This window comes from Tympanuchus pallidicinctus, unplaced genomic scaffold (genome assembly GCF_026119805.1).
Source record: "Tympanuchus pallidicinctus isolate F22 unplaced genomic scaffold, pur_lepc_1.0 scaffold1, whole genome shotgun sequence".
Taxonomy (NCBI): Eukaryota; Metazoa; Chordata; class Aves; order Galliformes; family Phasianidae; genus Tympanuchus; species Tympanuchus pallidicinctus.
The window spans coordinates 78,261,323-78,286,016 of NW_026294618.1; the positions used below are offsets into that span (position 1 = coordinate 78,261,323).

The window sequence follows — 24,694 nt, forward strand, 5'->3', positions numbered from 1 at the left end:
GCTAAATATGGCTAACTGCTGCTGAATATACGGCTGCCCATATTTTGGCAGCTTCTGATACTGGTGAGGGGGTTGAGGAAATAAGAGAGAAAACTACAGAAGTATAGTTCACTTTATTGGCTAGTTAATTTTGAAGGGGATCTGAGATATTCTGCATCTAATTGAGTATCAGACTGATGACGAATGAATGTCTTAACATTACAGTAACTTTGATTAGAAAGTGCAGCCATTAATTCTGATCTCAGGTTGAGCTGTTCCATGACCCCTAAAACAGGTTGTTTCACACAATTCATAGCTATCCAAGTGATAGGTGGAAACTTGAAATAGGAGATCCACCAGACTCTTCACCAAAGCTTGTATTTCCATGGCAAGGAATTTGCCTTTAATTTTTCGTGAAATTCTCCTGAGCATTCATGTGTGGCAGTGTCTTCATGACAATAATCGTACAGCTGCTTCATCTCCTCACCTCCAGCACTGGGTGCAGTTTGGGTGCCACAGCATGAAAAGGACATAAACCAGTTGAGAACATCCAAAGGAGGGTTACGAAGATCCTCAAGAGTTTGGACAGCAAAGTATGTGAGGGGTGGAGGAGAGGCAGAGGCCCCTATATTCCTTCCTTCCATCCCTTCTAATTGTTATTCAACTTGACTAGGAGTTAAATAGTAATAATTTCAGAGACTTATAGTTTCCTGTAATATTGATTACGTAACATTTTAATGTCTTTCATCATTTAAACAGTAACAGTATTTTAAATGATAACAAAAATGGACTTGCAGTTTTAGTTAAACCCAAGAATCACTTGCAGCAATGTAGTGCTGACCTGTACTGGAATTTTGTGGCAGGAGTATTCCTATTCACAGCTTCTGAGTTCACCTGGATATTAATATCTTGATTATATTAATAAACTGAGATTACATTATTCTGCAGAATAAAGGCTTTTTAGATAATTGATTGGTAAGGTAAAAATTATGAAATTATTATGATTTTTTTTTCCTGTAATTTAGCCACAAGTATCAAGTACACACAACAGTGCTTCAACAGAAGAACAGCAGTTGTACTGGGCTAAGGGTACAGGCTTTGGAACGGGCTCCACAGCTTCAGGATGGGATGTTGAGCAAGCTTTGACTAAGCAAAGGCTAGAAGAAGAGCATGTGACCTGCCTTCTACAGGTGTGTAATGATGAAATTTTGATTAATCACAAGTGATTGAAATATTAGGGCCTAGGAAACAAAAATAGAATCTGTAATTTAGTCTGGTAGAACAGTAATTATGGTACTTTGGGCAAAAAGAAAACCAAAACAAAACCGTTTACAACTGTGTATACGTGTCTGTACATGAAAAATTAAATATATTTTGAGTGAGGCAGTTTTCAAGCTTCAGTAGGCTACTGCATAAGAAGGACACGGGGTAAGCGTAGGTGACAGTTCTGAATAGACTGTAAACCAAAATGTTTTCTGGTATATTTCCCTGGAGCTGTCATACATCTCTGTGGCATTCAGTCAAAAGTAAAGACTGTCCATCAAAGAAAAGGGATAAGTAAGCAGACATTTTTTATGCAAAAGTCATGTTACCTATTCATTTTTCATTGTTTTTTTCTCTGCTTTAAGAAAGTGTCCAAAGCTGTTAGTAAAGTTTCCATGGATGTATTGTATACCAGCAAAACAAAATCTCACTCAGACATATGGATAATGACATCTTGATTGTGTCTCTTAAATAGCAATATTAAATCAACAGTGAGCATCTAGATCTCAGTACTACCAATGCCTTTCAAATACCTTATATTAAGGACAAGATAGTCCCATTCAGTTAGGCCTTTTAAGTCCGATTGTGAAACGCAGCCAACCCCAGTTATCTTAGAGCAGTGTAAAATGAGAAACATTCTAGTCATCAAAAATTTCATTCACAGAACTGTCAGCTCAAATGTGTTAACTAACATTACAGCTGGGTAATGAGGTCGAATTCTGAAAATGTCCATGCCCTTGCTGATGAAGATATCAATTTGATGTAATCAGTTATTTCTGTCACTGTAGATTATAAGGCACAAGTATCACATCCTCTTACAGAAGCAAAACAAATCTGAAACAATTCTCTGAAGTGCAAAAGAGTTCAAAGCACCTGAATGACTCTTGGCAAGGCTTCCAGGCAATATTCTGTGTTATGCCATGCAGAGGTTTAGTTATAACTGTCAAAAGTCATGAGGAAGGGAGACGTTTGCATTGAGTAGTCAGCAATGGGAGGAAGAAATATAAAAACCCTTCAGCATTTTGCTAAAGATGTCAGTCAGTTTTACGATCAGTTCTCTGGAAGGATTGTTTTGGAAAGTTCTGTTGTATGGAGCGCTGGTAAAATAAGATGCTGCAGCAAAATACAGTGGGTAGTGGGGTTAGAGGGAAGAAGGAGAACAAAAGAAGGTCTTCAGCATCCATTAAGGGCCTGTGAACTCAGCAATAGCTGTAGTTGGGATGGCCCACGATGGCTTCCCACCTGTTCTGAGTGTAGGGTTGCTCCTTGTTTACTGAAGCACAAGCACACACGTGAGCAGTTGTTCAGGGTTACTGACATGCTCATCACAAGTTACCTCATGTGCAACTGAAAGTTCCATCCAAAAGTAGATCACAAATAGCTTTTACAACATTGGCATTAAAAAAATGATAATTTTTAGCTATTGGCTGTTCTAAAGGGGAATGGGATTGATCAGCAGCATATCTAGGCGGTGAGCTTGCAATCTCCTCTTCTGAGTAATTCTAGCAGTCTTGTCTGTGTTCACATTAGTTGATTTCTTGAAGTCATTCAGAATTAAAATAGTTATTTAATTTTATCGTTTGCCAAAATTGGATGATAATCTAGGAACTGAATAAAACTTCTGAGATATCTTTGGGACTGCTGAAATAAACATAAGTAATGAATTGGCAAAGTACCTTGCAAAAAGTATTATGGGATATTCCTTAAGGAGGAAAACCAAAGTTCTTTTGCCTAAAATGAATCGGTTTTGGTTAAATACTTTTCTTCATTTCAGGTTCTTGCCAGTTACATAAATCCTGCAGGGAGTGCATCAAATGGAGACCCTCAGACTAGCCATGAGGGTAGAGGACAGAACAGCAGCGCCTTGCCGTCCGTTCTCCTGGAGCTCCTCAGTCAGTCTTGCCTCATTCCAGCAATGTCATCATACCTCCGCAATGATTCAGGTAACGTGCCGTTCTTTCCTTCTAGATCCAAGGTACTGAACTCTGTCAAATAAGCAGAATAAGAAAACAGTGCTGTATCTATCAGTAATGGCTTGTTCTGGCTACCGTCAATATGTTTGCTGTTTTAGAACTGTACTATTGAATGTTTATTCACTTCAGCCTTAGAAAACTAAATAACAGCATTCACCGAAATACTCTTTTGTTCTTAGTGCTTAAACTTAATTGCTTTAGAGTCTTTAAATTTGAAATTCAGTTCTTAAGCTGTTGAAATTAACATGAATATCATATTTCCATCTGAAAAATTCTACTGATTACATAAAAGATCCATGGAGAAAGAGTGCTTTATAGAAGACCAGGAATCTTTCTGTGAAGAAAATAATTAATTTTCTAAGAAAATTGAACAAGTATATGCCTGAAGTAGATACATGTTGCAACTACTAAGTTCTAGAGTTGTTCTGTGTTTACTTTGAGCAGAACTTTTACTTTTGCATTTAGGAAATGCAAAACTCAGCCTCTTAAGTAAATTGCAACATTTTTTTAAAAAATGAACAATGAAATCATCAGAGTTGCTTTTCTAAGAAAAAACAAAAGAGTTATGTGTTGCTGCAATACTACTGAGAGATGTTTTGATGGTTTTCATTCAGAAAACACTGCAGTTATCCAAGAAAGTTTCAAGCAGTGAGTAAGCAAATGCCTGTGTGGAAATAATGGTAAAAACATCAGATTGGGTTTGTGATCTATGTTCAGTCTCACTAGATGACAGGTGTTAGTATAAAGTTATTGGTAGATGTGTTTTTTTCAGATAAATTTTACCCTTATGCTTTGGAACATAGACTTTGCCTTAGGCTGGATTTTCATTCAGATGCTTTGTAAAGATGGATTTAATCTGTAAACAGCAGAATATATTGTTCCAAATCTAAATGATTTGGTTTGGGGCCTGATTTGCCTTGTTGAAGTAACAGATAAATATGTAATCACATCACTGTAGCTCTTTTGGATGCCAGTTGTATTATGTATGATGTGAATTTCTTCAGTGTCATAACTGCTTGGTGAATTGTATGATACATTTTGTCTCCAGAGTTTAAAGAGAAATCATCTGTGTCTTAAGTGTCTACAAAACAACCCAGAACTAAAACAAAAACGTGGCTCTTTCAGTCTAGGCATTACATAATCTTATATGATGGAAGAAAAGTAGTTCAACAAGCCTACAGGGGCCTTACAATAAAAAATAAAAATACAAAGCTGTCCCTTGCCAGGCTGTAGACACCTCTCTCAATTTTGTAATGAATTTGTTGATCCTGTTTTGCACATATTGCAGTCAGGAAGATGAACCGGCTTATATGGTAGGCTCATTGCTGCAAATGAAAATGTAATGTAAAGGGATTTTTAAAAAGATGAAGTAAAACAATGAAGAAAAGCAGTCTCTCTAACAGACCTTCATAAATTCTTCTGTTGTTGAGGTAGAAGGGAAAAGTCACTGAAAAACCTGGCAAAAATGCCCTTTTATCTAGAGGATGAAGCTGTTGGTTCAGAGTTATAAATGATTCGCAGCTGTTGAAATTGCTTTTTGCTGTTTTCTATTGGAAAACATATCTGTCTGTGTAAGTCACCTTTAACTGGAGAAGAACAGTCAGATAATGATAGAAGAGATGAGATATGTGGCTAGTACAGAGAAGTTTAGACAAGTTTGACTTTCAGGGACAATTTGTTTTCCCTAAGTACAAAGAAAAGAGCAGCCTCAGTGGAAAATATGAATTTTAGGTATCTTTTCCTTTGCTGGACTACTGCTATCATGATTGTCAGAGGATACTCAAATGTTACAGTTCTGAATTAGCAATTAGTCAAGTGGGAACAAAACAGATACTATTCATAAATGTGTGAGTGGCTCATAAAGCAACAGATAAACTCTATTAAAGCATAGCAAAACCTTTCTTTTTAGAGAAAAGCTCTCCTAATTCCAAATTCACAAAGATTGTTACTTTCATTGGAATTTAGAACTCAAAGATTGTGATGCTGAATACATTGATCTGAGCAATACAGTCTTAAGTGCTTCCTGCTGTATTTGTTCAGAAATGTATACCTGAAACTGTAATTAACAATGTTTTTCATTAATAAGAAAAAAAGCTGTACAGGCTTGTATCAGTCAAGCTTGTCTTTGGAAACATAATAAGACACCAGTGTGAGAGGACGATGTGTGAGTAGGCTTGAATTCTGGAAAGAGTGTCTTTGCATCATGAATATTTGAGTCAGATGCATTTAATTTAAAAGCAGTCCCTGAAAACAGTTTGTCTTAATGATAGCCAGGCATAACTCCAATGCAGTAATTACTGTTTAGTGCAAAAGCAGACAATGCTCACATCAATGTGTATGAGTTGCAGGTGGTGCTGGGGTTCTTAGTATCACCAGCAGAGTGTCAGGAAACACCACTGAACCTGGCTGTTACAAGAGAGGTGGAAGTTTGGATGTTTTGGAGCAATGTTGAGCTCTGGTACAATGCTCATAAGATGGAAAAATTACCTTAAGCAATGTATTTATGGTTGGTAACTTTGATGGTTTATTTTCTTTAATTAAACTTCGAAGACCAGAGCAGTGTAGTAGAACAGACTTGACTCCTTCATCTTAGACCTTCTAATTTCAAAGTTCTCTAGGCTAAATTCTTATCTTTATTTCAGTAGGACTGAATGCTTACCCAGTAGAGGTAGGAAAAGGAACAGTATTATTGGTAAAGCTCATGAGCACAGTCTTCCAGTTTTCAAATGGGTGTAACTTCTGCTATCAAATGTACTTTCATGTAAAAGAAGCAACTGATTGTATTTTTCCTGTAACATACTGGACTGAGAAATTAGAACACTGCATACAGAATGCTAATAGAGTGTTCCCAGGTTCTGGCACCTCATCAGTAACAAGCTGTTCTGAGCAAAATGCTGACAGAAAATAGCAAATTTCACTATCTCTGTAACTTTCTGAAACCTGAATGGGTAATACTGGAACTAGTTAATACCTCCAGCATAAGAGTAACCTTTATTCTCTTGCCAGATTACAGATTTCACTGTAAATCATTTAAATAAATGATCTTCACTTATTATCTCTGCCATACATATAAAATTATGTGGAGAATATTTTCTATAAAGAAGTATACATGAGTGAAATGCTGGCTTTTCTTTGTCTCACTATTGCACATTAGGCTGATGTCACCATAGCCAAACAATATGATGGGCATTTTGGTATTAGTGAGAATTCTGTGTATTATTTAGACATGTTTCGGTAGGTGCAGGTATGCTACATCCTGCAAAATTCTTGAACAGGCTCAGTACCAGAATATAAAATTCACCTTTATTGTGCTTAGAAATGTATTGAGGGTTTTTGTTGCTTTGAATATGTTTTGCCATTACCACTCAATTTCCCTGAAACGTATGCAGTCTGGATTTTTATCTGGGTTGTTCTAGATTAAAGTAACGTTAATCAGCCGAATAGTGCTCACATGGTTTCGAAACCTCACCTTGAAGCAGATCTTTACAAACCAAATCACTCTGTCACATTCTGCAGCTTCATCTGCTTCAGAGTAAGGTGATTGTAAAGCCCTTGAAAACTGCAAACTGACTACTTCCATTAATTTCTGTAATTGTTTTTTTTCGTGTCAAGAAGGAAGGTTTATCTGTCTATCAAGGACTTCTGCATATTATACAAGAGATCTCAGCACTAGGCAGAAGGAACAATATCTACTGTAATTCTCTCTGTTTCTTGAATATTTTTCCCTTCTTTGTGTCATATCTTGTTATGGCATTACTATGACTTTGTTATATTTCATTTTATAAACAAAAATAAGTTTGTAGCACGGTGAGATTTTCCTATTACATTTATGTTTATTCCTAAAGAATTCATGTTTATGTTTGTAAAACTGATATAATTCTTAAGCTCTGTGCCATGGAATATCTAACATGTATTCATTACTGGGCACTTATGTGTATTTTGTGCCAAAAGCTGTCATGGAAAACCTCTTTTCTGTTGTCTTTCATACAGCATGTTTAATTTGAAATTCTAATTTATTTTTAAGAATCTCTCAAATACGTGGAAAATTTTTCTCCTTCAGCAGTGTACCAGAATAAAATTTGCTTCCAACAAGAAGTTCCCAACAAACACAATCATCAGGTACTAGCAGGAGTACATGGCTATCTAGAAGGTCAGATTTTGCTGATAAAATAAGTTACTTGATTGGGAGACCTAGGCTCATGAAAACAAAAGCCAATATTTAATAAGAAGGAGAGAAGAAAGCTCTACAATAGGTAGGTGGTTCTTCCTTAAAAATGCAGCTGTACTAGCTGGTTCCTAAACTAATACCTAAGAAGTCCTGAGATGACATAACCTTGTTTAAACCCGGGAGAGAGATTTGTTTCCACCTCTTTCCTGGAAGACAAACTTCATGGCAAGTCACAGAATTGTACCTGAATTCTTTGCTTGAATTCCCAGGCATACAGGAAGCAGATGGTGATGTGATTTGAGCTGACATCTTGCAGCCACTTCTTTGCATGCTTACCTCTTGGCTCTTTTAGTCACCCCCCTCCTTTGGTGAAGAGAGAATCCATGTTATGTGGTCGGCATAGCTTGTGGTGTTGATCCAGTCTTCTTTGGATTTGACTGCAGAAAACAAATGATGTGTTTCTGTGGGAGGGCTTTACTAAAGGCATTGTGTGTGCAGGATGTTGTACTTCGTAACAATCCAATTTTTGCTTTAAATGCATATTTTGTTATTTATCAAGTATGGGGACATCCTGGATATGTGGATTCATTAGCAGTTGAATTGTTCCAGCCTGCTGCCAAGTACCTCTTCTGGAAATTTTTGTATGCAGTACATACTGTGGGCAAATCTGCTGAAGGTGATCATACTGAGTTTGTTTTTCTGCCTCTTGATAGATCTTTGAGGCTTTATCTATTTCAGGCCTGCCTTCCTCATCTCAGAGCTTGAACTATACCAGCTTTTTACTGAAGCGTTTATTTTCTATTGATCATAGGTCTCCTCTAGGCACTCTGTGGTTTTGCTTTGCTGTTTTAAGAGCAGTCCATTTCTACTGGACTGAGAAGGCTGAATACTTCTGGAATCTTGTGTTCCCTTACGGGTCTCAGAAGTTGGTACAATGAGTTCATTAAACTGTGTGCTAACATCTTTATTCCTCCACTGCTGAAGGTACTACTGCAGTGTCAACATTGAGTCGTCATGAAACTCTGCTTTTCCATAGATTTTTAACTATAAATAGTAAGAGGTGTTGCTGTTAAATTCTTTGTTTGAAATTCTTATGCATATATTTGATTAAAGGTGTAAACGCTGGCTCTATTGGATTGGAGCTAGTTAAGTAAAGTTAGATCTAAGTCTGCATGAGCACGAAGATGAAAATATTGTCATTTAAGAGAGGATATCAGAATTCTTTTTTGGAACGAAATACAACTCATATGCTGGGGCAATCTTTGTGATAAAATTACCCCGTTACTTCTTTCAGAAAGTCAAAGCCTGTATGGTATGAAAAACCAGAAAGTTCAATGGCAGTTTAGGTAGACAGTATACAATTATCCAAACTTAAAAATGCCTCTAGTTTTCATTAATGTTAATGAACTCGTTCACTGGTAAAGGAATGATGCTGGACTTCCTCCATGGATGGTTCTAACTTTGGGCGTGCTCTTTACCTAATGTGCTGTTGAAGTGCCTTATACAGTGAGAAGTGTGGTATCACACCCCAACGTTGGTGTACTGGTCAAGTTACAGTTTGGAGAAGATAGTTATGCACTGAAATGACATGAAATGAAAGTGTTTATTGATTTCACAGAATTGACAAGCTTAAAATAACTTCAGGATCAAAATAAACAGTTTCTATCTGAATTTTCCTTTCTGTTAGTTTCCAGATTCATGTAACTTGTTAATTTAAGCCCCATCACATAACTATGTTTTATGAGATTAATGTGATGATGCCCATAAATATACTAATATAAGTAATACATTGAAAGAAAGAAAGAGTACTGCCTACGTCCTATAGTCCTAAGTAGAAATGAATAAGCTACTTGATTTCTTTTCAATACAGCTGAGCCTTACAGAATGCTCTGAAAATTAGTATACAATACCAGAGAATTGCTATAGAATACAGATAGTGGGTAAGTTTTCTTGTCTGCATGTTTTCTTCCAGTGCAGCCTCAGCTCTATTTATCATTTCTTCTAGATTAGCCGGTATTGACTCAGAGTAGCAAAATCAGAATATGCCATCTTCTACCTCTTTCTTCTGTAAATCACTGCCTTACAGTGTCATTTCTGTAACTGATTGAAATATCAGTGCCAAATTCTTTCTATCATAGATCCCTGACCTTGTTTTATGTACATATTGTTAAGATATGACTTTTGAAGGCTCCCTTGGTTAAGCAGTTAGGAGGTTCTGTACAGTAATGAGCTGATCTACATGAGGTTCTGCTTATTTGCTGTGTGTAATTTTGCCATGTGTGTAGTTTTGCCATGCTGATTTTCAGAAACACAGCTGTCCTGTTCTTCATGTGGCACATGTAATACTCAGAATGGTACTTTTTAAAATCAGTTCCACACCCCTTCTTTCTATTTGTACATGAGTTTTCTCAATTATGGTTTTTAATCCTCAGCTCTCAATAGTAGCTTTTCTTTTAGAAGAAATACATGGAGTATATTCATGTATAAAAGAAACTTTGATAACCTTAGATTGTCTGCAGATTTGGATTAAATTCAAAAACATACATAAAAATGAAATTAAAAAAGCATACATGAAAACAGTTTAATGGATTTCAGTAAAGTAATGGTGCGTTCCATGAAGTACTCACGGGAGTTGCAGTTCTGGGCCTAAGCCATTCAGAAAGGGAAGGACTTGGTCCAGAGAGAGTATATTCTTCTGGGAAATGATATTGAAGCTATTTTCCATACAACACCATGCATTCTTTTTTATCTTACCTGAAAATAAGCATCAGGTAAAACTATGAAGTTGTATTTTACTTGCACTAAACACATTCTGAAGATGGTAATATGGAAAATGTAGTTTCTGGTATTTATTTTTCCTTTGGAGAATATGTGTCAAAGCATTGTAATTTTTAATATTTCTTAAAAGAAGTACTAAAACTCTCGTTTATTTTTTCACACCACTTAAAAGGAGTTTTAATTAGAAAAGCACATTGTCAGTATAGCATGATTTCAAATACAGATTCAGTAAAGGCAATAGAACCTAAGTTTTTTCAGCTTTCCACAATACTAACAAAAATGCTGCAGAATATAGTCAGTCAATAGTTAAAATTTTACTTAGAATATTACAATTTTTGGTATAACACTGTTCCTTTTTCCACACTTATTGCACATCTGTTTAGATTTTAAGCCTAAATTATGGTGATCTAGAAATAAAACCCTTTTGTCTGTTTTCTGGTCTCAGCTATGAAGAGACAGACTGCACAAAACTACAGTAAGCATCATGGGACTTGCTTATATATATCTTCATGTATTTAGTAATCTCTTTCTGTGTTCTGGTTGTTTTCACTGTTTTTCTGTTTATATTTTTTGTGCCTTGCACATTTGTTGTCAATAAAACAGTGCCACCTCAGGTTACATTATTTGGGTTTAATCTCTCATCCATGAGAAACTGAATATTGTCTGTCTTGATTTACATAATGTAGCACCCTACCTGGGCTCACAGATGCATTTAGCAGTTGTTGCAGTGCCCTTAGCCAGACACTTCGCTCTGGAATGTTTTTGATAATCTTTTCAGACTGTGAGTTTTCTTGCTTTAAATTTAGAAATCATCCTTACCATCGCTGGTCTTTGCACTGTGTGCTATGCAATTGGTGTTCAAAAATGCCATCAAAGTGTAGTGTAGATGTACACAAAAACAATAACGAATAAATTGAGCACAGTTCCAATAATTCCAAGCAGTGCTAGAATAGATTCTTCTTTCTCCTCCTTCTCCTCTCGCCTTTTTACATCCTCCAGTGTTGTGATGGCAGAGGTCCCCATTTTTCCTGCAAATTTCTTCACCAGTATTCTGGCAGCTAGCTAGAGGAAAGAAAGCAAATGGTAAATCTGGTCTGACAAATGTGCAAGCTCTCATCTTTTTAAATGTAGTTCTGTGCTTTACAATTTTTTTCTCATTTCTACATTTATTGAGTTGTATTCATCTTTTCTTTTTGTATAAACATGTAGATGGTAGAAATAGATGCAGATTGGATAGAAGGAGTGAAAAACAGCTTGATGCTTCAAACTCAATTAATGTGCCTTATTATAAAAGAAATGTAAAATGTGTCTAAAGCCAGCTAATTTGTTTCCTCACGTAACATCCAATCGACGAACACAGGTATGGAGGCATTGTCAAATGCTCTGAAATGCCCGGAGAGATTCTGTGAATTTTCAGCGGCTGTTAAATAATTTAACTGTCACAGTACAGAAACAGTTGAAAATGTTCATGTCTGCTGTTGCCCAGCATGGATAATGTGCCTCCTTAACACAGTACAGCAGATTTTTTTTTTGAGCAGTGAGCCGTAAGTAGGCGATTGCAGGTGAGATCTCATCCTTTTACTTGTTTAATACATCAGCTTTTGGACATACATGCAACAGTAAACATTGAACAGAAGATGTCTGTCTCTCCAAATATAAAGGTTATTACTATTCTGGATGCTTATTGCTGCAGTATGCCAAAGGACAGCAGTGCTTTCATAGCAGCAACATTCTGTGCAGTTTAAAGACTTGAGATAGAGACTTACAGACATATGTATGATTTATTACCTATTTTTGTTGCAAAAGTGAGGTTGACAGCCTGTCTCTATTACTTAGCTGTTCTTGCACTCTTAATTTACAGCGTAATATCTTCTAGAAACACATTCCCTATAAGATTATGTTCTCTGGTGGCTGGGATGTTTATATCGTACATAATCTGCTATGCTGTTTTAGCCGTATTGATCAGAAATTTCATGTCTTAAACTGAAATTTGATTGGGCTTTTTACTAGTTCAGATAACCTACATTTATTGAAGATTTGCAGTCACATTTTATAGTGCTACAGCATTTTTCTCTCTTGGCAAGCATCTTTAATCATTGATGATGAATGTATTTTGCTGAGTCTAATTAAAGCCATCAGCTCAGAGCACATCTCCCAGAAAGGTAAAATAAGATGATGTTTCTTACCCTACATTGCATCAGGAATAAAATGTCATCAGACATGCTTCTTACTCGTCGATTCGGTGGTAAGCCAGGCTTTTATCTTCATGGAGGGGCTGCTCTCCTCGTTCAGATAGACCCAGCACGAGCACGGACAGTTCCTTGATGAAGAAGTTTAACGGTGAGGGGAATAACATTACAGAAGCTTCCCTCGGTGATCCACCAGCATTGAGGTTAGTCGAAAAACCCTTCTGGTAATGATCCTTGCTGTTGACTAATTCTCATTAAAATGAGGATTTTTTTTTCCTTGGATGATGTAGAGCAACAAAATGTATGCCGTTTGGTTTTGCCTTGGAAAAAAAAAAATGAGCAGCTCCTGTTTTATTCAATGATATTTAGTTATTTATTAAGATTTCCGACCCCCCACCACCACCACCACCACCAGCCTGTGATTTACGCTCTGTGGCAGCCGCCTGAAGAGGCTTTCTCACGTTGACGTGCCGTAATTCCAAATGCAGCAAACTACGTGCAGCCGCGCTCCGTAATTTTAGTCCAGACTGAGGAGGGATGCAAGGAAGTCTGTGCTGCTTGCGGCCGTGTCAGCGCTGCCACACACCTGCGCTCAGAGGCTCTGGAAATAATTCCAAGGTATTCTTCGGAGCACTGCAGGACTTAAGCAGACAGATCTGAGGGGAGGAATGACGGCGGCTCCAGTCGCACACTGTGGCGAGCTGTGACATTGATTAAACATGCACTTGGCACTTGCTGAATAAAGAAGGAGCTACGAACCACCCTTGCAGACAGCGAGTTGCATAACAATGTGCGATGGCTCCGCTGCTTCATTGTCAGGCCGGGCACATTTTTATCTTGCAACAGCAGAGAAAGTGTGCGGCGAGGGGAGGAGTGCAGCTAACTGTACTTTGGGGGGTGCTGATGGAGTGCTGCGAGACAAGTAGTGGCATTAAGGCATTCGAGCTGAAACTGTGTTTTTGCCTGTTGTCTTTTTACGCTTTGTTTGACAGGCAATCGTTTCTAAGGGAAATACTGACGCTCATAACGTTTTTGTACTCACCAGCAGAGGAATGCAGGTTAGGGTGTAATTAGTGAAAGCACAGACTTAGAGAAAAATATTCCTGTTTGCCTTTCAGAGGAGGCAGTGCCCCTGATTCCTCCTAGGTAGATGACAGAGGTGTTTTCTGCCTGTGCCAGTGCAGGGGAGGGGGCAGCTCGCTTCTTCCCAACCTCTTCAAAGGAAAACCGACAACAACGAGAAACCTCCACCACTTTCTAGAACAGCATAGTTCAGAAGTAACAATGAGTTGCTTGAAATTCATTTTTCAATAATCTTTTTGTGAAGTGTTTAAAGAAAGCAAGAGGGTAAAATCATCACTTTAAATACTTCAAATTTAAAATTGTTTTACACATTAAGTATTTTGTCTCATTTTTCTGAAGTGTTAAAAGTACATTTTTTTTTACTTCATAGATGAATGGCAACACCCAGTATTTTCAGTGTGCATTATTCAATGGTGACTGCCATGTTTGAAGTACAGTGCACTGTGTATGGTGCTGGTACTTGATTTGTCCTTATGCTGAGCTTAGTGTTGACTCGGTGCAGTTGTTTGGCTCTAGAAGAATGGTGCAAAGAATTAGTTTTAATCTGTCCAGCACTGCTTCCCTAAAATATATTATAGTGTGAACATGCAGGCTTCCACTTTAAGCTCTCTGTGTTCTGAAAAGGCTGCTGCAACTTCAGTTTTCTTGGAATGGTTTCCTGTCGATGCATCTCGAAGTTCTGTTTGTTTAGATCTGCTTGGATACAGAGATGGGAAAAATGTCACCTGTGTATTCTGACTGTTCCCACTTAATGGTAACCTAATATTCAAGCCATCATACCATATTAACCTTCACATGTTAAAACCTGAACTCTTTGTGAAAGGAGATAAATTGTGCAATGTGTGTCTTCTATTTAACGATAAATGATGTACTTGGAGGGTAAGAATCCATCACCTTGTCGATTTAACACAACTTGATTTAAAGGATTCAAGGCCAGCAGAAGAATTTCTTGCAGTGTTGTTGAGTATAAATGGTGACAATAAAGTAAATTTAGCAGCTGCACTACAAATAGATGGCTAATTAAGATGTACCCACAGAGAGCAGCAAAAGGACCTGCTAAGTATTTCTTGGCCTGGTTATAGCTGTGGTTGAGCTCTTGCATCAGCCTGCTGTCATGAGCCACGTGAGCAGCTGATAGTACAGGAGCTACATGAACCCAGGGAAACAAATCTCTTGGGGCTCCCTCTGCACACAATGGAGGGGGAGCAACAGCTCTTGCACGCCATGATTCAGATCCGCCCTTTGCATCAGCCTTGGTGTGATAATCCATCCTTCCTCTGCATTAGGATGTGCGGCTGGGCAGGTGTGCTGAAGTTTGGAGAACACACCGAGCACAGCACAGTGAGAGGGATGGGGCAGCGACGGTGGAGAAGAGTTCTTGTCTGTAGGGGAGAAGAAAAAAATAAAAAGATTGTCAATCCTAACATTTCTTAATTACAGGAAGCTTGAGGAGTTCATCTGTGTTGGGTGGAAACTGATATTTACTAATACCAAACTCCTTTATAACCACAACACATCTTCAATATGAAGAGAAAATTCCATGTGAGATTTTTCACATTTTTACATCTTAAGTGAATAATATGGGGTCATTTTGAAAAGACCTTGATTTCTGCATAATGTTTTGTATGAAAAATTAGGGAGATATTTTATATTTTGCATAAAATAGTCTTAGAGTTGGCACATCTTATACACATCAGTAATAAAAGCACTTGTTTTGTTGTGGATGTGAAAAGGTTATGTGCTATTTGGTTTTGGTATCCAGAAATGCACTAAGTGTAATTCCATTTTTTCCATCTAGGCCAACCTTTCAAGCATTTAGTAAGACTTTGGCAAGTCATTGGCAACTAATTTGTGTAGCATCCCAAGAGCAGCGCGAGCAATTTCTGTTGGTTAGAGGTCGTTCTGTTCATTACTGCTGGTGTCTGAGCATTTGTATTGCATGGAAATAGTCCTGACCAATACAAATATATGTCATATTTTACAGATATTCATATTTCAAGCAAGAGTTGCCAAGTTATCTTGTAAAAACTCAGTGGTATAAATACAATGATATACAGTTTCAGTCCGTAAATGATCATTATCCTGCTTTGTGCTACAGCTGTGAGGAATGTGTTATACCCATAGCATCACACTTACAAAACAGACAAGTACTCTTAGCCAAGGTGTAAGTTTGATTTTTTTTTCCTCATGCGTTTTTATGAATGTATATAATTTTGATTTTAATGTACCCTAACATTATCGTGTGTGTTTTATTTTTGTTAAAATCTGCATATTCTGAGTGAGGTATTCATGCCCTATAGAGAATGAATGCTCTGGAGAAGATTGCACGTTAAAGGAGAATGTAAATATAGATTTGAAGGGGATAATATGAAGAAAAGCATAAAGGATTGTCTAGACTTAAAAATCTATTTAAGACACTGTAATGAGATCCAGAGGATCACTCATACATCATTTATGTATGAAGATTATTTCCCCTTGTATTTGTTCTGCATTTTCCCTAAAATGCAGGAAAATGCATCCTGTAGGTTATACGTTCTAGTTTTCTTCTGTGACAACTTCCACAAACATCTATTTGAGATCTGACACTGTTTCAGTTTGAATTGCAGTACAATAGAGAAAAGCTGTGTCTGTTGGGAGATGCAGTGATAAAGATGAACCAGTTTGCTTAGTGTAACCAAGAAGCAGATGTCCATGCCCTTTCCCCCTCCTTTGTAAGGCTTTTGGTATTTTATTCTCATGAGATCTAAACACAGCTACTGGTTTGTTATTTTTTTTTTTGGGGGGGGGGAGGGAGAGTGAGAGTTGGTTATGAGCGTATGAGCGCCTTACTTATTTTTTCTGACACAGGTAATGTGTGATGCCTTTGAGTCTGCAGTGATGGCAAGGTTAGTCTGAGACACATTGCAAAGTCTTTATTTTGCTGTCTGTTGCAGGAAAAAAAGCTTAAGTTACTTTTAGATTTCTTACTGTTGTCATTCATAGCTCTTGATGTGTATCACCTCAGCCTTGTTCGAATGATGTTGACACTTAAGCTACGTATCTACATGTTGTAAGAATTTTCCTTCTGATTGTGGAACTTCAATCATACAGAATTGTCTCAGAGCTATGAGTTCTAGCTTTTCCCCATCTGTCAATCTTCACCACCAGAAACTTACATGTTCCAGTCCCTCACACTTGCTGTATAGTACTTCTATATTAAGAAAGCAATTTAAGCTTTATCAGTGCCACCCATAGTAGTTTGACATAGAGAGTAATATCAGTTTTTCTGCCACACTCCTTCTGTTGCCAGCTTCCATTAGCACCAGTCAGGATCAACCACTGCTTTGTTGTCTGTGCATGTGGTTGGAATGCATACCAGTATTTAATCAAGAAAACTGGCAAGTTTGATAGCTGAGCTCAGCGTGCCTTTGGAGGATGTTGAGTGATGTGTCCCATACTGGCTTGGAGGGAATTATTTTAAGCTCTCTTGATGAATGGAAGTTACTTGGGAGCTGTTGGCTGAATCTTGCTGACTCCAACTGTGGTCACTTACTGGGTGTTGTGGAATGGAATGATGGAAAAAAGACTATTGCTTTAGGCAGTCTCACATCGGATGTCAGGCATCTTCACTTTTTACTTTTGCTGTGATATCAAAGAGAATCTCTTGTATGAGTGTTGTACCTCTGAAAAGTGATTGGTAATTTTTAAAATGCTTCAGTGATGATTCAGTGCCATTCTTTATAGCTCAAGAGGTTTTCTTCCAAAGGTATCCGGGACTAATTCTTCAAGTTGGTTTGAATGTAAGCTGCACGCTTCTGCAGGATGGAGAATTTCAACTATCAAATTTCTGAGCTGTCATGTTCATAAGTTTTATTGTGGTAGAGTTATCTGTTAAGCAAATATTGGATCCTTCTCCTGGGCAAGCCTGGAGAGGCAAAGTAGTGAGCATTGATCCTAGTCCAGGAAAGTGGCTCTTGGTGAACAACAGAACTAAAACAAATTCCGTTTTCTTCAAAGATTTTAAAGCATCTTGCTTGATGAGAAAGAACAAATTCTGTGCGTATGAGTGAGTCCAGATGACTGCTTCTATTTAAATACAGAGAAGGAACTGTCGTCCTAGTACCTTTTGCTGTGACTTTCTTCTGATTTCTTATCTTTACTTTGAAATGGTTTTGGAGCAAGACCATGACATTCTCCTTGTGACCTCTTTTATTTTCTATTGCAAAAAGAATGAGGATGTGCTTATCATATTTTAAAAGCATTTAAGGTATTGAAGTATTTCCTAGTGATGTTTTTGTAGTACAACAACTAAATGAACAGATTTTTTAAAAAATATTAAAACTGATTATCTACATGTGCTTAATAATATTGAAGGTGTACGAAAGAACTCATTGTGAACTTGTACATCTAATTTGACTCTGTTGCAGAATGTTATTTTAATTTACAGGGAGTTGTTATGAAGTATGCATTGAAACATTACCCTACTGAGGTATTTGAGAATTAAAGACCAAGCAACCTGAGTTTCTTTTCTAACTAGATACTGGATTATTTGTCGGATAAGACACTTAGTCCTTTGAAGACTAAAATTTTCTACCTCCAAAGAGCAAACAAACTATTTTTCTCCAACAAATTATTAGTTTGCAAAAAACCTCTCAAAGAGGTTTTATCTTCTACTTCAGTCTTCATCTGTTTCTGTACTCCACATTGTTTTAGATTGCTTTTGAGCATCAGACCATTAACTAGAGAGCTCTTCACTGATTTACACAGCTGCTGATGACTTTTGGAGCTGCATATACAGAGCATGCTTTAACATGCAGTCTCTAGCTCCGCTCACTTGATTGCAGTAAATTTCCCATAAGGAAGGGAATTTTTTAGGCAATATACCTGAAAAAGTATCAGGAGAGAGATAAGAAGTGTTAGGGCTAGATTTAAGTGAGGCTTCTCACATCACACTTTGTTCTTCCTTCTGCTTTTGCTCACCTATGTACTGCTGAATTTCTGTGGAGTACTTTTCAGAAGGACAGATCTCTGGAATAACGAGTGGAATTTTTTTGTCCATTTGTTTATATGAGCTTTAAGTTACAGATGCTTTTCCAAAATTATGACTGAGTCCCCAGAAGTTCTTTACAGGGCTATCTTGAAAGCATAAGGAAACTAGGTTTTCTTATCTCAAGACCAATATGAAGTTCTGGACCTCTGTGGTTACAGGATAGTATGATTGCTTTGAAGCAGGAGCAACACACTGCTTATCTGTCTGTATCAGTCTGCCAAGAACCTGTTGTTTTATGGTATCCCCTTTGGATCTGCTTGAACATCAGTCTTCCAGTACTGACATGAAGTATATTTTTCTGGCAGACTTTGATGCCTTGCACTCGGCTGTGCAATATGTTTTATGTAAAAGGAAACTAAACTGCAGTGTTTGCCTTTTGCCTTCCAAAGATGAGATATCTTTTTTAATAAGCTTCCTTGATATACAAGGATTTGTAGAAGCTAACATCATATATGAGATGCAGCTGGTATTCATTTTATTACTGAAGTTAGTTTCTGTGGTTTTGTTTCTAATTGTTTACTTCAGAAGAAAAGGCAGTGAGGGCTGTTGTCTTTAAAAGGATTTGGTTTTGGCCGTGTGACTGTTCAAGGGATATGGCAGTAAAGCTTCTGCCTTCTTTAAAGAAAAGAGAGCTTAAACATAAGCTTTCCTGGTCAATGTTATCTTACTGCTAAGGTCCATGAGTATTTCATCCTGGAGTTTGTTTGTTTGTTTGTTTCCCATTTCATTAATTGGCAGCCAAAATTGGTAGGTTCATCTCTGCTAATAGGATCAAACTGGGAGCCTCTAACTACTAAATTAGCTTTCTCTCACATTGTAGTTGGTAAAGACACTTCACAGGCCTTTTGAAATTTGAGGTACCACATTGCATCTTTGAAAATTTCCATGGTAAATATTATTGGAACTCACATTTTCTCTTATTTTTACTTTAGACTGTACGTCTCAAATGGTTTCATGTGGATTTAATAAATGTAGTTGGATAGCTGGTGGGTGTCCGGAATAGATTTCTGCAATCTACCAGATGATCCAAACGCACTCACAGATTAATAACCAACAGCATCAGTGCTTTTTGAAAAGAGAATATGATATCATAGCATAATAGGACATTACACTGGGTGTCCTGTAATTCCATATCACATTGTAGAAACATTGATGCCCTTCTGTTCTTATCCCATACTGCTCCTTGTTGCTAGTGGTATTGTAACTGCTGGGCATGAACATTTTATTGATGCGCATAAGAGATTCCTAAAAGTTTAGAATAGTAAATAATGCATTTTCAATGTGTTTTTTTTCTTTTTCCTCTATTAGTGACTTAGACATGTTGCGTAATTGAATAAGATGCTAAGAGTTTCTTGTGCAAAGAAGAAATATATACAGAGAAGATTGCCATGATTAGTTTTAGATAATTTACTTCAGCTTTCCTGAGGAGGAGTTCCCTGTACTTCTGGATCAAATTTCATAACAGTTAGGAGTCATGAAGATCAGAATGAATTTGAAGAGAAACTTAATGGAACATTGAGCACTGCCTTTAATTTTCATCATTTGGAACTCTCATTTGTTAGATGGTGTGATAGGTCTTGATTATTCTTGGCAGTCTCACTATCTCATCTGTTGCTTTGTGTGTGTGTGTTCTTGTTTTCTCTCTTCCTTTTGAAAATAAAAGGTTAAAACTAGCATTTCCCATATTCTTATGCAGATGCTTTTGTAATATTTCCTTTTTTGCATTTGGAATTTTGAGTGCAGGTCACAAGAAAACAAGTCTCTGCAGTTGAAGGTGTTAGTCTGGAAAGAGCTTATTTCAGAACACAAACCCTAGTTTTTCTATTTTCTTGTCCTCTTAAGAGCACAGCTTCACCAGTACCACTCATTTAAAAACAGTGCACTGTTTTTTTTGAGTTTGTTGTTATGCATTAATCTCGGGCTAGTGGATGACAGATTTTAAGAAGCGGTACAGGAGCTTGCCTGGCATTGCATGGATGATGTAAACTTTCCTGTTCTGCATGTCTGTGGTGTGGAGATGATTCTTTCCATCGTACATGATGCTCAGACATGCTGGTCGATAAATTTACCGCATGGCTGCTTGCACTCTAGGGTACTCAACGTGTTGAGTGCAGGGGATTGCCTTTCATATAATGTAGGTTCAGGAAGGCTATTAGGCTTCAATTTCTCCACAGCCTGCGCCGTTTATACCAAAACCCCACGTTGATGTTTAAATAATCAGCTGTTCAACAGAAAATACACTGAAGTGGTAAAGGTTCTGTCTTGCATATGTACATTTGTCATGAGGACCAGGCAAAATAGTTAGTTATTTAAGACAGAATGAGATTTGTAAAATAGTCTTCTTTCTGTCACTTGAGTGTGTGGTATTGTAGGTATGCTCACAAAAGGAAAGTCTGCCCTGAAGCACAGTGAAAGCACGTCCATTCACTCAAATAGTAATGTGTCCTTTGCTGATAGTGTGGAGTTAGAAGTAAAAGCCGAAGTCTTGGCCTTCTTCCATCTATTGAAGTAATGGTTTTAAAAAAAAAAAAAAAAAAAAAAAAAAAAAAAAAGTAATCCTTCATTATCTAATTTTGAATTTCTACGTTGATTTCTGCAACATGTGCTATGAAATGGCAGATTTCCATCTTATTTTCAATTCCTGTCTTGCCTTAAAATACTAGTGACTGTTTTATGGGCTGGAAGGGGTAACATGACTTGCTGAGGACCATTACAAGGTGGCTGCTTGCCCACTCCTCCTGCCAAAAATAGTGAAATCATTGTTCCCCCTCCCAATGCTGAGATGATGAAAGCCAGATTAACTTCCTTAAAAATCCTGCTTTGTGTTCGTAGAGCAGGGATACCTTTCCTTTAACCTCTGTGGAGTGCCTGCACTTGAGAATTAGCTTCAATTATACTTAATGGTTTAGGAATTCAAAACGGGGTAAATATGTATTCTGATTTCTAATAATACACTTAGAGCATGCCTATGTGAGTGTGCAACAAATGAATGGGCCGACAAATAGAGTTGCTGTGTAAATCTAAGAATTTGGTCATATCCAAAAGTAAGCACACTTAACGTGTAGCAATATGCAAGCTTGCACCTGATTCTATTTGATTTTATTTTTCAATAAAATTTTTGTCCACAGCCATTTAACTAATGGAATTTCTCTTAAGGAGAATATTTTTCTTACTTTCTTAGTTAGGAGGATGATTTATTTGACATTTTTAGCTTACAACTAATATTAGATTAATTTCATTAAATCTACTTCAAATAGAAATTTTCTTTTCATATTAAATGCCATAGCAAAGAGAAGTAGTGCCACCTATGTATTTACATGGAACTACAACAGATACAAAGAACACAGTAACACTGTTTTGATAGAGCATGTTCACAGCCATAACTCATTCTTTTTCAACACGGTCACCACTAATAGCCATGCATTTTTGCCAGCCATAGACAAGAAAATGCATGCTGCCCTTATCAAAATTTGCACCAGCAAAGGTGACCCACTTTCACAGCTGCTGTGACAGCATCGTTGCTAGGAAAACATTGCCCATGCAGTCCATCTTTCACCAGACCACACAGGGGGAAGTCAGCCAAATTTGGACTTAAAATGGTTGTGGTAGGACAGTTCAGCCAAAACAGGCATCATGCTCCACAGTGTGCAAGCTGGTATTGGGCCTGGCATTACTATGTTGGAAGATGAAGGTTGTCATCTTCTCTTGTCTGACTCTGGAAGTTGGAGCAGCTTATCAGTGTTGTAATGCAGCAGTCAGAGTTGATGCTTTGACCAGGTTTCAGGAAATCTGGAAGGACCCTAGTCCTTTCCTAGCTCACACAACATTGCACATCACTTTACCTGCTGAGGGGCTGTGTCTTGAACTTCTTTGATGGGGAGTTCACACGTTGCCACTCCATGCACTGCTGATTTGACTTCAGCTCCTAGTGGTGACACCAAGTCTCATCATTGGTAATGATAGGATCCAAGAAACTGTCACCTTCAGCATTGTAAGTAGGTCTTGACAAACTTGGATATGATGTGCTTTCTGTTCCTATGTGAGCATCTGTGGGACACATCTGGTGCCGACTACTGGGGGAAGTGCGTGGACCTTTGGGAGGGGAGATTTTTGGAAGTGCAGTGGGACTGGATCCATTAGCAGTATGAATTTCCTCTGTGCAGTACTCTGGTTAAATCCCTTCTACACTGATACTTGCTGGACCATTTAAACTGAAACAGGAAAAAGACCAAAAAAAGTGAATATGACATTTTTCATTTTTAGTTCTCATTAATTATTCTTATTTGATGGTTCTTGTTGCGTCCAAGAAACTTCTCTTTATTACCTGACTACCTATTCATGATTATTTGGAGTATTAACTAATAGCAGAGAACGGTGTCTGTCATTGATTCTGTTCCCAGGGACATGAGTGTGACATGGAAATGGCACTGTTTCTAATATTGTGGACCACGTGTGGTTCTGGTAATCATGCTTACAAAGCTGCTTCCCTTGTATGTCTTTCATATCTGTTGTGTATCCCTTGTATGTCTGCCATATCTTGCCCTTTCAAAACAGGAAATTGTCAGTTGCGTTTGCTCAGCTGTACGCACTGGCTTCATGCAACAATGCCTCGTGCTTTTCTGGCAAAGGTTTGTTTTCTGCGTTCATTGATGTATTCATATCAAGATTTTTAAGTGAATAATGTTATTCAATTTCATTTGTAAATAAAACCTTCCTGAAAAAAATCTATCTTCACCAGAATCAATTATGCTTTAAAAATAAATGAAGCAGAACTTAAGAGCGTTGGGCTGCCCTCTGAGCAGCATTCCTGCCCAGACTCCAGGCGATTGACAGACCAACTAACTTGAACAACACATCTTGCTGCTTGGAGTTGAAACGCACAACTTCCCTTTCCTGCAGCAGTGAGCCTGTTATTTTTTGCTAGTTTCCCAGAGCAGGCGTGTGAGCGCTGCGATGCTGGGGCAGACCATGCTTGTCGGCCCGGTGCTTTTATCACCGGCAGTGGGCACTAACAGTTGCCTGTGGGAGAGCATAGCAGTGGAGCTGACCTGTAACTGCTGTGCTGCTAATGCCGTTGTGTGGCCAGGGCTTGTGTCGCCTCATTTATGAGTCCTCGGTGCCCTGTTCTTACATTCTTACATGAATTTACCCAATTACTTCTAAACCTGTAATAATATTTCTGCCCCAGCATTTACTGCTGAGCTCTTACAAAGCCTAACTGTGAAGCATTGTGTAACACATCCTGATGTTCTTTTACAATCTGCAGCCTTCTCATGGCATGCCAAGTTCTTTCGATGTGTGGTTCGGTCCTATTCACGTTTTCTTTACCACTGATAATTTTGAAAAACTTTATCATTTGCTTCTTTAGTCTCTGGGGCTGCGAGGTCTTCATTTCATTTAAGGTAGTACAGAAGCTCTCCTGCTGCACCTTCAGTTTTTCAGTTGCCTTTTATCCCTTTTCCAGTTCCATGCTGTCTTTTGAGGCAATGGAGAAATGCACATCTGTTGAAGTCACACTACTGTTTGAATGCCATTTCAATAAGTAATTTCTGATTTCTTTCAGTTTTCTCATATTTGGTTTATTTTCTTTTTTTTCTTTTTTTTTTCTTTTTTTTTTCTTTTTCTTTTTTTGATTGCTACTGCTGACCCCATAGGAACAAGGTGCTTTGAAGAAGGCTGAATTTGAATAATAATCATCATCATGAACTTGGAGCCTGCATATGTTAGGAGACCCACCATTACTGCGTTGTTTCACTGTGCTCTGATAGAGGGTTTGTAACTCCTGAGCTGGAAGTAAGTTTCCAGCATGAGGCTTCTCCCCCTCCTGCTGCTGCAAAGGGACTCATCTCTTCTGATGCCTTTTTTTTTTTTTTTCTGATGATCAAAAATGGTACCATGAAAATGTTTATGCCATTCTTATATGTGGAAAAGCAAAGAAAAATAAGAGTAATTAAATGATTACAAGATGACAATGTTTAGAAAGCTTTTATTTTTGCCCTAAGGTTAATGTTTCCTTTAAGATATCTGATTTTGAAATATTCTGCAGGCAATCTTTTTTTCTGTCAAAATGTAACAGAACATAGGGTGCTAATTAGGCCTATTATAAAAGAGGCTTGCCCTGGGTTGCTTGTGAAACAGAAAATCAAGAGGCAGCAGAGCATGACATACGTGGAACTGACACTATTGCCTGCAGCATGGACTGCATTCATAGATCGTATGTTTGAAAAGATGC

The 24,694-nt window shown here is 37.8% G+C and overlaps 1 protein-coding gene and 1 long non-coding RNA gene across 12 annotated transcripts in view; one reads left to right on the forward strand and one right to left on the reverse strand.

Moving 5' to 3' along the window:
• Positions 1–24,694, forward strand: part of BIRC6 (baculoviral IAP repeat containing 6) — a 181,760-nt gene that overhangs the window by 113,151 nt on the left and 43,915 nt on the right. For all 9 annotated transcript variants that reach the window (XR_008206958.1, XR_008206963.1, XM_052683945.1 and 6 more), the window contains exons 64-65: positions 1,005–1,169; positions 3,017–3,185. Coding sequence is in view for 7 of the 9 variants with exons in the window: in XM_052683945.1 (XP_052539905.1) it covers positions 1,005–1,169; positions 3,017–3,185 (334 nt within the window). In the remaining 2 variants the exon portion in view is untranslated. The remainder of the gene's footprint in view (positions 1–1,004; positions 1,170–3,016; positions 3,186–24,694) is intronic.
• LOC128081168 (uncharacterized) lies at positions 8,968–13,204 on the reverse strand. Of its 3 annotated transcripts, none has more exons than XR_008207021.1 (3): positions 12,937–13,204; positions 12,348–12,670; positions 8,968–11,223 (listed from the first exon to the last, which is right to left on the reverse strand). It is a non-coding gene; the product is annotated as an uncharacterized LOC128081168 (long non-coding RNA). The 3 variants fall into 3 exon arrangements; XR_008207017.1 differs by having other exon boundaries at positions 12,812–13,204; XR_008207016.1 differs by having other exon boundaries at positions 12,778–13,204.